General features: G+C 37.8%; 1 protein-coding gene across 1 annotated transcript in view; it reads left to right on the forward strand.

Moving 5' to 3' along the window:
- LOC145770962 (rho GTPase-activating protein 15-like) overlaps window positions 1–12735 on the forward strand; it is a 64760-nt gene that overhangs the window by 29483 nt on the left and 22542 nt on the right. The window contains exons 7-10 of the mRNA XM_082582702.1: window positions 556–654; window positions 2338–2452; window positions 5376–5483; window positions 9294–9392. Coding sequence (XP_082438828.1) covers window positions 556–654; window positions 2338–2452; window positions 5376–5483; window positions 9294–9392 — 421 coding nt within the window. The remainder of the gene's footprint in view (window positions 1–555; window positions 655–2337; window positions 2453–5375; window positions 5484–9293; window positions 9393–12735) is intronic.

Below are 12735 nucleotides of genomic sequence, written 5' to 3' on the forward strand. Positions count from 1 at the left end.
GATAGTGCTCACACGGCCCTGTCCCTAAATTCAACGTGTGCACAACCTAGACCAGTGCTCTTCAACTTTTTTTCATGGCGGAACTCCTGATTCAGTTTCGCGTTTGTCACAGAACCCCCACTAACAAAAATTTAGATTAAAGCAATAACATTCTTGCAGCGTAACAATGAACAACTGACGCAATAACTATCAATGTTTTTTTTTCGGATATTGACTGCACTCAACCTCTTTTTAGCTAACTGGCCTACATGAAGTGCGAATGCGGCACGGTGTTCTAAAAACTCAGAATGACGCATCCATATAGGCCTACTGAAGCAAGAAGTCAATTATTTAAATAAGACGATGAACCCTTTAAACTCACAGAACCCCACTTCATGTTCCGTGGAACTCTATCCCTGTTGAAGAGCACTGACCTAGACAGAATAAAGTAAATACTACAAACACATAAGCAAAGAAAATATTGCGAAATGATCTAATAACTTACATGGTTACACGTGCAGTATGAAACTATAACTAATTAATACATAGTAAACTTTAAATATTATGTTTATTCAGTTGCGTACTGCCCCAGGCTTGTATTTGTTACTGCAACATGAAAATCCATCAGAAATTCAAGAATGGTTTTCCGCTATGAAAGAAACTATTCAAAAAGCAGTAAGTTAATTTCTTTTTTTATAACAATTTTTGCTTTTTCTTTTTCTAATAAATGTCGAAATTTCTCAAATTCTACGTTTTCAATGTGTAACAATATGTTAATCTCCCAATAGATGTTGATTCCCACCTCCGATCAATGTTACATGCCCAAAATTTTCAAAAAGAAGAAAAAAAATTCATATTTTGCATGATGCTACGTTGACACGCAACATACCTTTCTTTCACACAGAAACAAAAAGTAAGCATATGATAGGAAACAAAACCGTGGTTTATAAAGGTATTGTACTAATGACCAGGTCTATAAAATTATCGAGTATACCTAATTTTGTCAGCTGTATGAGCAATACATTGTAAGTTGGTATTGCAATCCACATGGTCATTGATGATGAATCCAAAGAGTGGCTGATCTCTAGTAGCCTTCCAGTGCAGTCGGGAACATCGTGAATCTGGAGTGGTAAAAGGATAGACCCTAAGGAACCCAGAGGTTCACACGAAGAAGAAGAAGCAATCCCTAAACGTCGCACACGGCTTTTAGCATTCTAAATCAGCTGTGGAACGCACAACCATATACGGATTTCAAATCAAACAATATAAAATCAATTTAAGACAAAATAAAAAACACGATTTTCTTTTTCAAGTTTTTCAACATACAACTCACTCCACAAAAGAAATCTTATCACAACCAAATAAAGTTTGTCAGATTAAAAATAAATTAATTAATTAGTGGTCCTAATAGAAGAAGAATCATGTTTTATTGTGCGTCCATTGCGACGACATACAGTACACTGCGATCACAGACGCAATACAACAGACGACAGGAAGCAGCGAAGTGACATATAGTCTTCAAGTCAGCTGCTCCTCTTATTTACCGAGACACAGTCACGTGCTCTGGAGCGATGTCGAAACCACGTTCTTTCGAACGTCAGGCAGACGTTATCAACACCCGCCCATGTGGCGACAATAAACAGCAGAAAGCGTTTCCAACGAAACAAGACTTGATACCGCCCAGTGAAAAACAGTCCGCTAAGCGCATCGTCAGCCTGAGTTAACAGTAACCAGGCTTTTACTTGTCTCCTGTGTAGCAGAGTGTGGAGAACGTAGGCATATGCCCTATGCGTGACCCTCGAAAGGACTTCGGTTTGACACCGTCGGTTTGTAATTAAATATATGATTCCGTAGCCTATTCGATTTAAAAAAATATTTAGTGCAACGAGTGCATTGAAAACGATACATCGATATTAATTTAAAGCTGAACTTCGATTGTTATTAATGGGCTAAGGATGACGCACAGATTTCAAAATCATATTCATAGCAAATAATAGTTTTCTCATTTTTGTGAATGTTAAAATTAACGTCGCCACCATAAAAAGTGTCATCGGATGACTTGAAAATATACACTTGTCAGCACGCAGCTGGATGGTAAGATTCAAAACTTTTAATTTTTAAAATTTAAACCTAAGAAAACTTGGAAACAATTGCTCTAATCCAGTGTACCGTGACTTGTAAGCTTCCATTGGAGAAGTTGTGTCTTTATTACAGTAGTGTATGTTTGTCAGTGTGTTGTTTTTGGCCGTTAGACATAGACGCATTGGTAATACTTGCACGAAGTCCGAAAATTACTTGTCCGAAAGGAAGAACTTTGTATATTTGACAAGTAGATGATCACTTTTTATTACTTTGCAGGACCATGTTAATTCAATTGCTAGTGATATCTCCTCGCTTAAGACAAAACACAACCATAACGAAGATGAGCTTTTTTCCACAAAGAAAAAAGATAAAAAAATACAAATAAAACCAGGTAATCCAAACTAATTTTGTAATTTTAATTCTTTTGATCTTGGTTTACGTATAATTATTTTTTATAACGGTGTAGCACAGGGTAAGAAAAATCTAACCCATAGTTCTAAATGTACAAAACATTCGAACAAAGAAATGTAAGAGGTTTGTCTAATTTTTACTCGATGGCATTCAGTTGCAAAAGTGAGTTAGTGTAGTTCATGAATCGCTGGTTGCAAAGTCTAAATTTCTTCTCATACATGTCTAATTGCGTTTAGTTAGTTATACATTGTTTGTTCCACACAATTGCCTAAGTGTGTTGACGCTGTGCTGCATGGCTGAAGAAATGTGTTTCGTTTCAAGAGTTACATTTTGTGTTTCCGTGTTTACCTGGTTGATCATCCATTTGATTTTCAGATATCATTTGTCGCAGTGTGGCCAAATGCCAAACTTGTTTTATAATATCTTATTTAATAATAATAATAATGTTAGTTTTTATATAGCGCTGTATCCATCGCAGTATGCGTTGCTCCTCAGCGCTTTACAAAGCAGACAGTATCAATGCAGCCGTATAGAGGCGCAACTGAGTACATTACGTTTAAATCTGCATAATGTTTTTTGAACATAGTGTTTTTTTATCTGGAAAGTTTTCCAATGTAACCATTGCATCATTTAGTTGATGTTTTTAATGATTTTAAAACCGAAATTTTACAAAATTTGTTGAAAATAACACATCCTTATTCAGCTTCTGTGCAACACCATAAACACACAAACATAAATCAACTTCACTGTGAAACGCTAGCACTGTGTGGGCTCCAATGATTTACAAGTATGTGACTAAAATGGTCGATATAAAACTTTGCTTCAAAACAATTTATCATATACCACCAGCATACCGAAAGTTTGGACAATTGACCTAAAAATGTCAGCAAATCACTGACGGGACTTCTGAGTCTTGCTGCAGTTTTTACCTGTAAAGGACGAGCTGAACAAGCTTTACCTATTTTCTTTAGTCATTTGTTAACAGTAACTATATCATAAGGTGTAAAAAACTCAAGGCCAACATTGTCGTTTTTGTACCAAAAAACATCACTAAATATTTCTACTAGTTCAGTGGATCCCAACCAGGGTGCCGCGGCACCCTGAGGTGCCATTTGCAATGCTCAAGGGTGCCGCGAGATATTGAGTTATTGCAATACTGCGGCCCATTCTTTATCTTAACTTTAACCCGTCAAGTGCGGAATTTATTTATTTCAAACCGAGTTTCAGTGCGTATTAAGTTTCGTGTTTCGCAGTCATTCCCTTCGCGGTAAACCTTTGCTTTCTCGCTCAGGAAAAACAGCGTAAAAGAGATGTTGACTCGTTGCTGTTCTTTCCATAAAAACGTTTGAAACGCATCATTATTGCCAGGTTTCACGATTTATTTTTACAAAGAAATCGAGAAATCCATTTTTCTGGACTCTCATATTGTTTTGAATCTTAAAAAAGAAGAATTAAATGACATTCGTAACGATAGAAATTTTAAGCTTATGCACAAACAGATGCCTCTCGACGAGTTCTGGATAAAAATTCAAAATGAATATCCTTGCGTTGAAAAGAAAGCTATTGTGCTTTTGCTGCAGGTTTCCACGTCATACCTATGTGAGAGTGGATTTTCCCTATTATCGAACATAAAAACTAAAAAACGAGAACGACTGCTTTAAGAGTGCTTATAGTCCAGGAAGAAATGCGGTGGCTTTATCGAATGTGCCCCCAGATATTAAGGGACTTTGTGCAAGAAGTCAAGCCCAAATTTCACACTGACTTTTGAATAAATACAATTATTTACGCGCCCTATAGCCTACTGCACAATTAGAAGGCAAATTGATATGGCAAAAACAGCTGTGACATCACTTACAACGGTGTGGAAACAGAATTCAATTGGTAAAACAACAAAATTAAGATTGCTGCGAACTCTCGTTTTCCTAATTGCCACATATGAATGTGAAATTTGGACAAGCAAAAAATGTGACATTAAAAAGTTAAAAAGTTTTGAAATGTGGTGTCATAGAAGACTATTACGCATTAGCTGGATGGAAAGAAAAACAAATGAATTTGTTTCCCAACAAAATGACGATAAATGGAGTCTGATTAACAACATTAACCTCAGGAATATGAAATATTTCGGACACATACCTAGCAAGAAGCAACTCATTGGAAAATTCATGGTTGACTGGAATGGTGCAAGGCAAAAGGACGTTAAAAAATAAAATATTTTGACAATATCAAGCAAATTACGGGAATAAAAAGCATGCACTAATAAACAAAGACAGAACAAAATACAGAACAAAATGGAGGCAGTTCATATGGGAGATCACAACTGATCAAACATGTTCAATTTGTTGAAGATACTGCACAACTCATTCTGTGTTATTTTATGCAGTTATTAGAAATACAGACACCTTATAAAATTGATCCAGTTTTGCCAGGGTGCCGCAAATTATTTATCTGTTTGATAGGGTGCCGCAAGGTCAAAAAGGTTGGGAACCACTGTACTAGTTGGTCAAACTGCAACTTCTAACATTTTTCAAAACTGAAACTTTGAAGCACATTGCCACCCAGCCTAGCATGAATTGTTTTGTTTGAAAACATCTAGAGTTAGTACTCACAACGTTTGGTGTACTAAACAGAAAAAATATTTCTCAAATCTTACGGGGATGAAAGGGATCGTTTTTGTGCGGCTGGACTTCAAAGTCCCGACGGTAAACAAAGGGATGTACTGTTTCAGCCTAAAATCATGGCTGAAATGGAAATAAAAATTACCACTCTCCCCATTACTTTTTACAATAAACCAACGTAATGTTTCATAGAATAAACGTACTCGGCCAAGATTGCCCAGTGCCCCCCGAGCTTTCTAGAAACGGTACCTTTTGTAGAGTGCCTCCTTTAAATAAAATGTTTTACAGCGCGTCACGGTTCAGATGCAAAGAGTTCTGATGTTCGCAGTAAATTAAAAAAGTTTATGCTCCGGCGACCAACTATTGAAAGTTTGCAAGAAAAGGGAATAATAAAAGGTAGGTTATTTGTTTTTGAATACTCTGTTTTTGACATTAAATTTTCAAGGTGTGTTTCTCGTAGGCTAGTATTCAACGAGAAACATATCTTGAAAATTATAAACCATAAGGGTTTGCAAACACTATCCAGCAGGTCAAATGTGGCCGTACGATTTTTTTTGTTATTGAAAAGTTTCGTATAAATGTAGAAAGCGTGTGGCTCTTTGTTGTTTCATATGGTCCAAAACATGTATTTAATTACAAATCCAACGTTCTTGTTTAGCCGATCTTTGAGGAGATTGTTGCATTGGTAGGCTGTCATATCCTCGTTGAGCTTGAATGTATAGGCACTCCAATACAATATCGTCTATGGCAGGCCTGACAACCCGCTGCTCCCATGCTGCTCTTTTTTCGCTCTTGATGATGTTCGTCCTTTCTTTTCTAAAGATGGCCAACGAGAGTAAATCAAGCTTTAATAGTATGTGATTGGTGTGCATGGGTGCGTAGATGACTGATGAAGCCTATCTGTGCGGTGAAGCTTCTACTGCAAGATGGACACGGGAAGGATGGTTGGCTGAAGTTTTGGTTCAACACTAGGATCTTGCGTTGTTCCCATTTTTTGACTGCAGATAATGCACGTTGTTTCTCGGCTGATTCTGCACCTTCAGAAATGAGACTGCGTCATGTTGGTTGTTCTGCGGCTAAGTCTTTCCAAGAATCAACGTCCATACAAAAAATTTTTATGAAGGCTTTCAAGGTGTCTTTGAAACGTTTTCTTGATGGTTGGCATCCGGTTGACTTGACCTGCCCATCTAATTTGTGCCTTCTTCATAGTGATGTTTGCTCTACTAAAACTTCGGAGTCTGGAATTTTGTCCTGCCGTCGAATCTTGAGTAGTTTTTGGAGGCAGGAAAGGTGGAAGTGATTAATTTGAATTTCGTGTCTGCTGTAAAGAGTCAAGGTCTCACACTCATGAAGAAGGGTTGTCAAAATAACAACTTTATATAGGCTACTTTGAGCTTTGTAGACTGCTTGATTCCCTGCCTCTCCCACACGTTCCAAACGTTAGACTTCAATCTACTGAAGGCGATAGATGCTTTGGCATTTCTGTTGTTGATTTCCAAGTCAATGGTGGCTGTATTATAAGAGTACTCCCGAGATGGCATCCAGGCCGGATAGCGACTGTCAAAACAGCGACTGTCATAATGGCGACTTCATAATAGCGACGTAATGAAGTGAGCGACATTCCAAACAGCGATTGTATAAATGCCGACTGCATTAAAACAGCGACTGTTATGATAGCGACTTAACATATGCCAGTATGGCCAGTATGATCTGCGGCAGTTCCTTCGAGCCCTTGCTCACAATTTAGAAATAAACGTGGCTTGATTTTTATTGCAAGACTTTTGGTTGTTTTAAAGTCCCTTTTGGTTTCAATCTTTTTCTAGACCCTGAATTTTATTGCAAGGCTTGACGACTTTCTGTTGTTTGGCTTGACTAGCCTATTTCTTTTTAAATCATGTGACTTCTATGGATAGTCCAAATAAAATGTTGTTTTAAAGTCCCTTTTGGTTTCAATCTTTCACTACGCAGTGTTTGCCTATTTGTGCGTGCATACGTGTGTAGAGAGGTGTGGGGGATGGAAGGTATGTGTGGAGGGAGTGAAAGAGTGCGTGTGCGCGTAAGCCTTGGATTTAATAAAAGAAGTGAGGTCGCTGTTGTGGCAGTCGCTGTTTTTGATGAATCGCTGTCGTGTAGTCGCTCTATTGACAGTCGCTGTTTTAAATGAATCGCTGTCGTGTGGTCGCTCTATTGACAGTCGCTGTTCTGACAGTCGCTATTTGGAACCCGAGCCTCCCGAGATACTTTAAGCTTTGGCAGGCATGAAGTTTCTGATTGTTTACAATGATGAATGATTCGTCATATGATTTTTCTCGGGGTGGTTGGTACATTGCCTCTGTTTTTTAGTGCTAATTGTTAGTCCAAAGTTGATCTACAAACATGATTTGCGAGTGAGTTTGTTTTAAATGAGAGCTGCGCAGGACTTTAACCTTTTTCTCGTCTTAGTCCTCAGAACCCAATGGCAAGGCATGGTCAAGACGATTAGGTGAAGTATGAGATGCAGCAAGATGACCATGACGTTTTTCGTGTCACCTCATGTCAAGTTCTCTTGCAACTATGAAGATTGGGTTGTGCCTTCCTGTCAGTTGAACTATATCAATGATGAGTTTCTTTCGCACAGTCTACCACACACAGATTTTTGCTCTTACGCTTAGTATAACTCACCTAAGTCGACTTTGGCTACGTCATCATTTTCTAAAAATTTACAGAAAGCAACTTGTGTCTAAAATATTGAATTTGGGAAACGTCAAGAAGCCTGTGATTGAGATTGTCAACTACGTTTGCATTCATTAGCTTTCTCAACGGCAATCAAAGGAACTCAGCTAGATCAAGAACTTCCAGGTGACTTGCCACTATACTGTAAAATGGCTGTCAAAAAACAGGTACTCTGACACGTCTTTCAGGTTTTAGATGTCTTGAAACTGTTCATGGAAGAGAGGAACATGAACTAACCCGAACTCTCGGATTCTGAGTAAATTATAGATTTGGCCTTTTTGGCCGACACGATGTTTCACCTTGACAAATTGGTCCTGAATTTCCCTGGTTCACAACAGAAAGGGTCACAAATTTTGTTGTTCGTCGACTCATTTAATTCTGTGACGGCTTGTTTGAAAGCCCTCCGTGTCTCAGATAAAGCTTTAAAGCTATGCTGGAGTTGGACATAACTGATCATTGTGAAGAGGACCTACTGAAACCTGTTTTAAGAAAAGGACCATTGAATTACAAAACAAGATGTGTCAATAGAAAAATACTCCATATGTCAAACGGGCGTGGAAGTTACTGTTAATGTACAGGGCAACATGTGACTTTAAAACAACACACCTTAAAACACATGACATTAAAGCATAAATACACCCATCTGAACGAATTGCTTCGATTGGCAACAATAAAATGCAAGCCAGATTTGAAGAGGGTTGTTTATGACAAAGATTGCCAAAAATCCTACTAAATATTATAATACGCATACTAATTTTTTATTTTTACAAATGACTAGGTGAGCATTTATAATTACAAGAAATCTAGGTGACCAAAGGTACGTGTATGAATGAGAAAAAGACTGGTTGATAATCATATGTGGTCAATGGTCATGTGTATGATGCGGCTTTTATGGTTAACACAGAAAAACGTGAGGCTTTTATCTTCTTCATCGTGTGTCACACGGCCGTAGCCCAGAGCATCACGCAAGTTCTTACTCTATCGTTGAATTAGGCCAAATCTTGTGCAGAGCACCTTTCTTTTAGTTCAGGGCATTCGCGTAGATGTTGCATTGTTTGCTCCTGCAATTTGTGCTCCCCATGGAATACCCCCAGGTGTCTTATTAAAGTTTTACACCTGCCAATGCCAGTTCTTAAGCGGTTGATGCATCGCCAATACTTCCACGGCTCAAGCTTTTCGGAGGAAGGCCTTCTACGGGTGAAAGCTCCATATTGGCCAATATCAGTCCGGCTGCCAGTCCCTCCTGCCATAGTTGAACCCGCACATTGGCGGCGAAATCGTCTTGACCTAATAGGACAACTGAGGCAGGGATGTTGATGGCTTTGATGAAGTTTTGATGATGTTGATGGCTTTGGTGAATTGAAAAGCATGAAGTTTTGATTTGGTGGCCAACATACCGTTATAAATATGCTGGCATAACGCAATAATCTTTCCTGCTGGACCATAAAACCGAACTCTTTGCAACGTTTTAAATGAAATTAATTCTTCTTGCAGAAACGGTGTTTGGTTCCAGTTTAGATCACTTGTGTAGTAAGGATCATAGCAGTGTCCCAAACTTTGTCAAGCTGTGCGTGGAAGAAGTGGAGAAGCGAGGTATTATAAAACTGTGGTTTCAGTTCTAAAATAATTATTTATCTTACATGACTAACTCTGTTTTTTTTTAAATATACAGTATTTACTTCATTGGTACATTTCAGAAAGACACAAATCCAATTGAGTGCTTTAGGGCGGACACAGGCTCTCTTGCTTTATCTTGCTTGTTTAAAATTCAAATCTTGGCCGGAGGTAAATACTCAAAAACGTGCAATTTGTTTGATCAATAAAATTGTGAATTATTTTTTCCAAATGTAAAAATTAGTCAGAAAATACTTCTTACTATATATTTTTGTTTAATAAGCTTACTTTGGGGAAGGTTGGGCAAAATAGTCAAATTTTTAAACAAGTTTTATCAGCTGCTTTTTCACCAGAACATCCGTCACGGCAACATTTTTTTTGCTCCAATTGAGTTGAATTTTCATGCAACGTTGTTGATGTTATAGGGCTTTGTTTATTTTTGCCTACTATGTTATAAACACGGTTACCATCGACATGGTCCCCAAAATAAGGACAACAGAAAATTAATTTTTTATACGAAGTTTAACAAACATTTTTGAACAAATCTTTGCATTTATACGAGCCATGATGTATCATATGCCATATTTTTTGCCAAAAACAATTTATTTCAGCAAGTCTTTGTTTGGAGAAAATGCTTCGTGCATATCATGATAGCTCAGGACAAAGTTTACGTTTACTTGTAGCAGGGATTTAACTGCTATTTCACTAATATTTTTACAGTATTACAAAAAAATGTATTTTAACGCATTAATGTATTTGTTGATACTGAGATATTAAACGATTCTTGGTCTGATTGATTTAAAACAGTAAGATACTTTGCATGACCAAAATCGACCAAAGTTCGGTTCTTTTAGCATCACTACATTAAATTATCACTAAAGTGTTGAAACATCTAACATTGGGTCCAAAAAGCAAACATTTTTTATAATAGAATTAAAATAACAGAAATGTTAATAAATTTGAGTCATTTTTATCCCATAGGCTACTGCAACATATAGTGAATACGTAGGTTTACTTCTACACACAGAGGCTAAGAAAAAAGGATTTTTCGTTTTTGAAATGGCAACTCTGTCTAAACTAAGTTGAGACTTCAAAGCGACTTTTGTTAGACACATATCTTATTAATAGTGGCTTGATGTTAGTAGTTGCCACTAACTACTTAGTACGAGTTCTAAAAAATACATGTATCTGATAATAGGCGAGTAAGAAGTGACATTGGACCCGGACATTTTTGATAACAACCATTTTTTGGTTGCAAGAGGCTTGTCTGGTAGTCAAACCGACGATTCCAAAATTCGGCAAAAATCGGACTTGGGGAACTGCCTCAAAACCGCGTTTTAAATTTTCATAGCACGCCATCTAGCGGTTGTAAATATTTGCTCTAAGTAAAATGCAATTTAGGAAGCATATACACGTAATTAACACTCACAAAACGATAAGTATATTAAATTTTTTTTTAAAAGGTTGTGATCATGGGTGTCGGCAGGGAAGGGGCACTTAACCCCCTCCCCCAGGATTATGATTTTACATGTAATTTGCTCGCAAGAGTGCAATTTTCAAAATTGGATTCGCCATCCACGCAAACACTTTCTCATAAGGTTTTCAACCAACTCTACTTCGGTTTTTTGATTTCTCTAAATATTTTTGCGTCGTAGGCGCAACAACCACTTACATCATACGTTAATAGTAATTTTTTTCACAATTTTCGCACCTCACCACTCACATGTTACTTCAAATTTAGAACTTTTCTTACCTATGTTGCAGCTTACAAGATGAATTTGGCTTCAAAAATTGTGCCCACCCAACCCTCGCTTCTCCCCCACCCCGCATTTTTTCTGCCGATGCCCATGTTTGTGACGTATTTGGCCATTTATTACAGTCTAATTATTTCCACGCAATTATACTTGCCTACGTTAAAGTGTAATTCAATGTAGGCTATATGACACTTCAACAACATTAGCAACTGAAACAAATGGGGATACAACGTTGGCAGATGTAGAATCAACGTATAATAGAAAGATAAACATCAGCGATTTGAGCAATTAATTTTTATCTGGAGACAATTTAATGTCGTTTATTCAGTACTATTGCATTGCTTCAACAGTAAAGGCAGCGTATATTTAAGATATGCGTTCACTTTCATTTACAAATCATTCGTTGCAAAAAAAATATTTTACTTGCAAAAACCACCACAGTAACAATTTGAGGTCCCGTTCTAGAGATGCAACTATTTTTATTAAAATAAATATACTTTTACACTCACTGCTCTTGAGTAGCCTATCTAACGCTTTAAAAGTGATGAATTTTCACACTGAGCTTCACAAACACAGTGAATACTGCATTTAAAGCCTTTCTTGAAGCATGCTTGGAGCAACCACAAGATGTGCATGAACGTTTAGCGCTCCTGCAGTTGCACCTAATTTCTTTCAGAAACATTTTGGGTGCACATTCATTATCTGTCATTATTGGGACCAGACCAGAAGCTGTTTCCTTGTATCCATAGAAAATATAGGATTCAGCACAGTTTTTAAATGACGCCATGTTGACACTTGATCATGCACACGAAGGCTGTGAAAGTAGCATGCTCTACTTGTTGGAGGCATTCTTTCAACTGATATATACTGTATTTTAGGGATACAGCATAATGGTAACGCAATAAATTCAAAGTATTCATGGAAAACACTTGCTTGTACAGAATTTAGAATTTTTTCCACTCCTGGAAATGTCTTTTCCACTCCTGGAAATGTCTTTTCTTTTAAAGCTTCCTTGTTTCCGAAGGCAGCACATTTACATTGCACTTTGTCCAGGCCTTTCAAGATTTTAAAAACTTTTACTTTTCCCGTTTCGTAAAAGCAGGATGTTGTATCGCATCCAGAGAACGAGTGGCAAAATAGGAAAGATCGGCACATATTTTCTCCGAGAGCAAGCTGAGCTCGACGGATGGAAATTTTTGCGTTAGACGTTTTCATATAAATGCTGTTTCCGCATGGTGCGTGATAAAGCAAAAGGATGAGTATATCAGTGTCGTCAGCCATCACAGTTAGCCTACTTGACCATAGGTTTCATGTTCTTTCAGAACCTTACGGACGATAGCAACATCAGCGTCTCTTTCTCCTTTCAGTCGCCCCGATAGCTCAATTGGTTAGCGCATCACTTCTGGAACGAAGAAGCTTCAAGATCAAGCGGCGATTGTTCGACTCTCGGGGTGTGCACTTGAGCAACGCACGTTAAGGACTGCTCTCCATTCAGCGGCATTTGATGGATGAAATAGCTCTCCGGCAACAAGACTTCAACAATCGGAAACTTCACTCTGTCAAGCTCG

Source organism: Aplidium turbinatum, chromosome 5 (genome assembly GCF_918807975.1).
Source record: "Aplidium turbinatum chromosome 5, kaAplTurb1.1, whole genome shotgun sequence".
Taxonomy (NCBI): domain Eukaryota; kingdom Metazoa; phylum Chordata; class Ascidiacea; order Aplousobranchia; family Polyclinidae; genus Aplidium; species Aplidium turbinatum.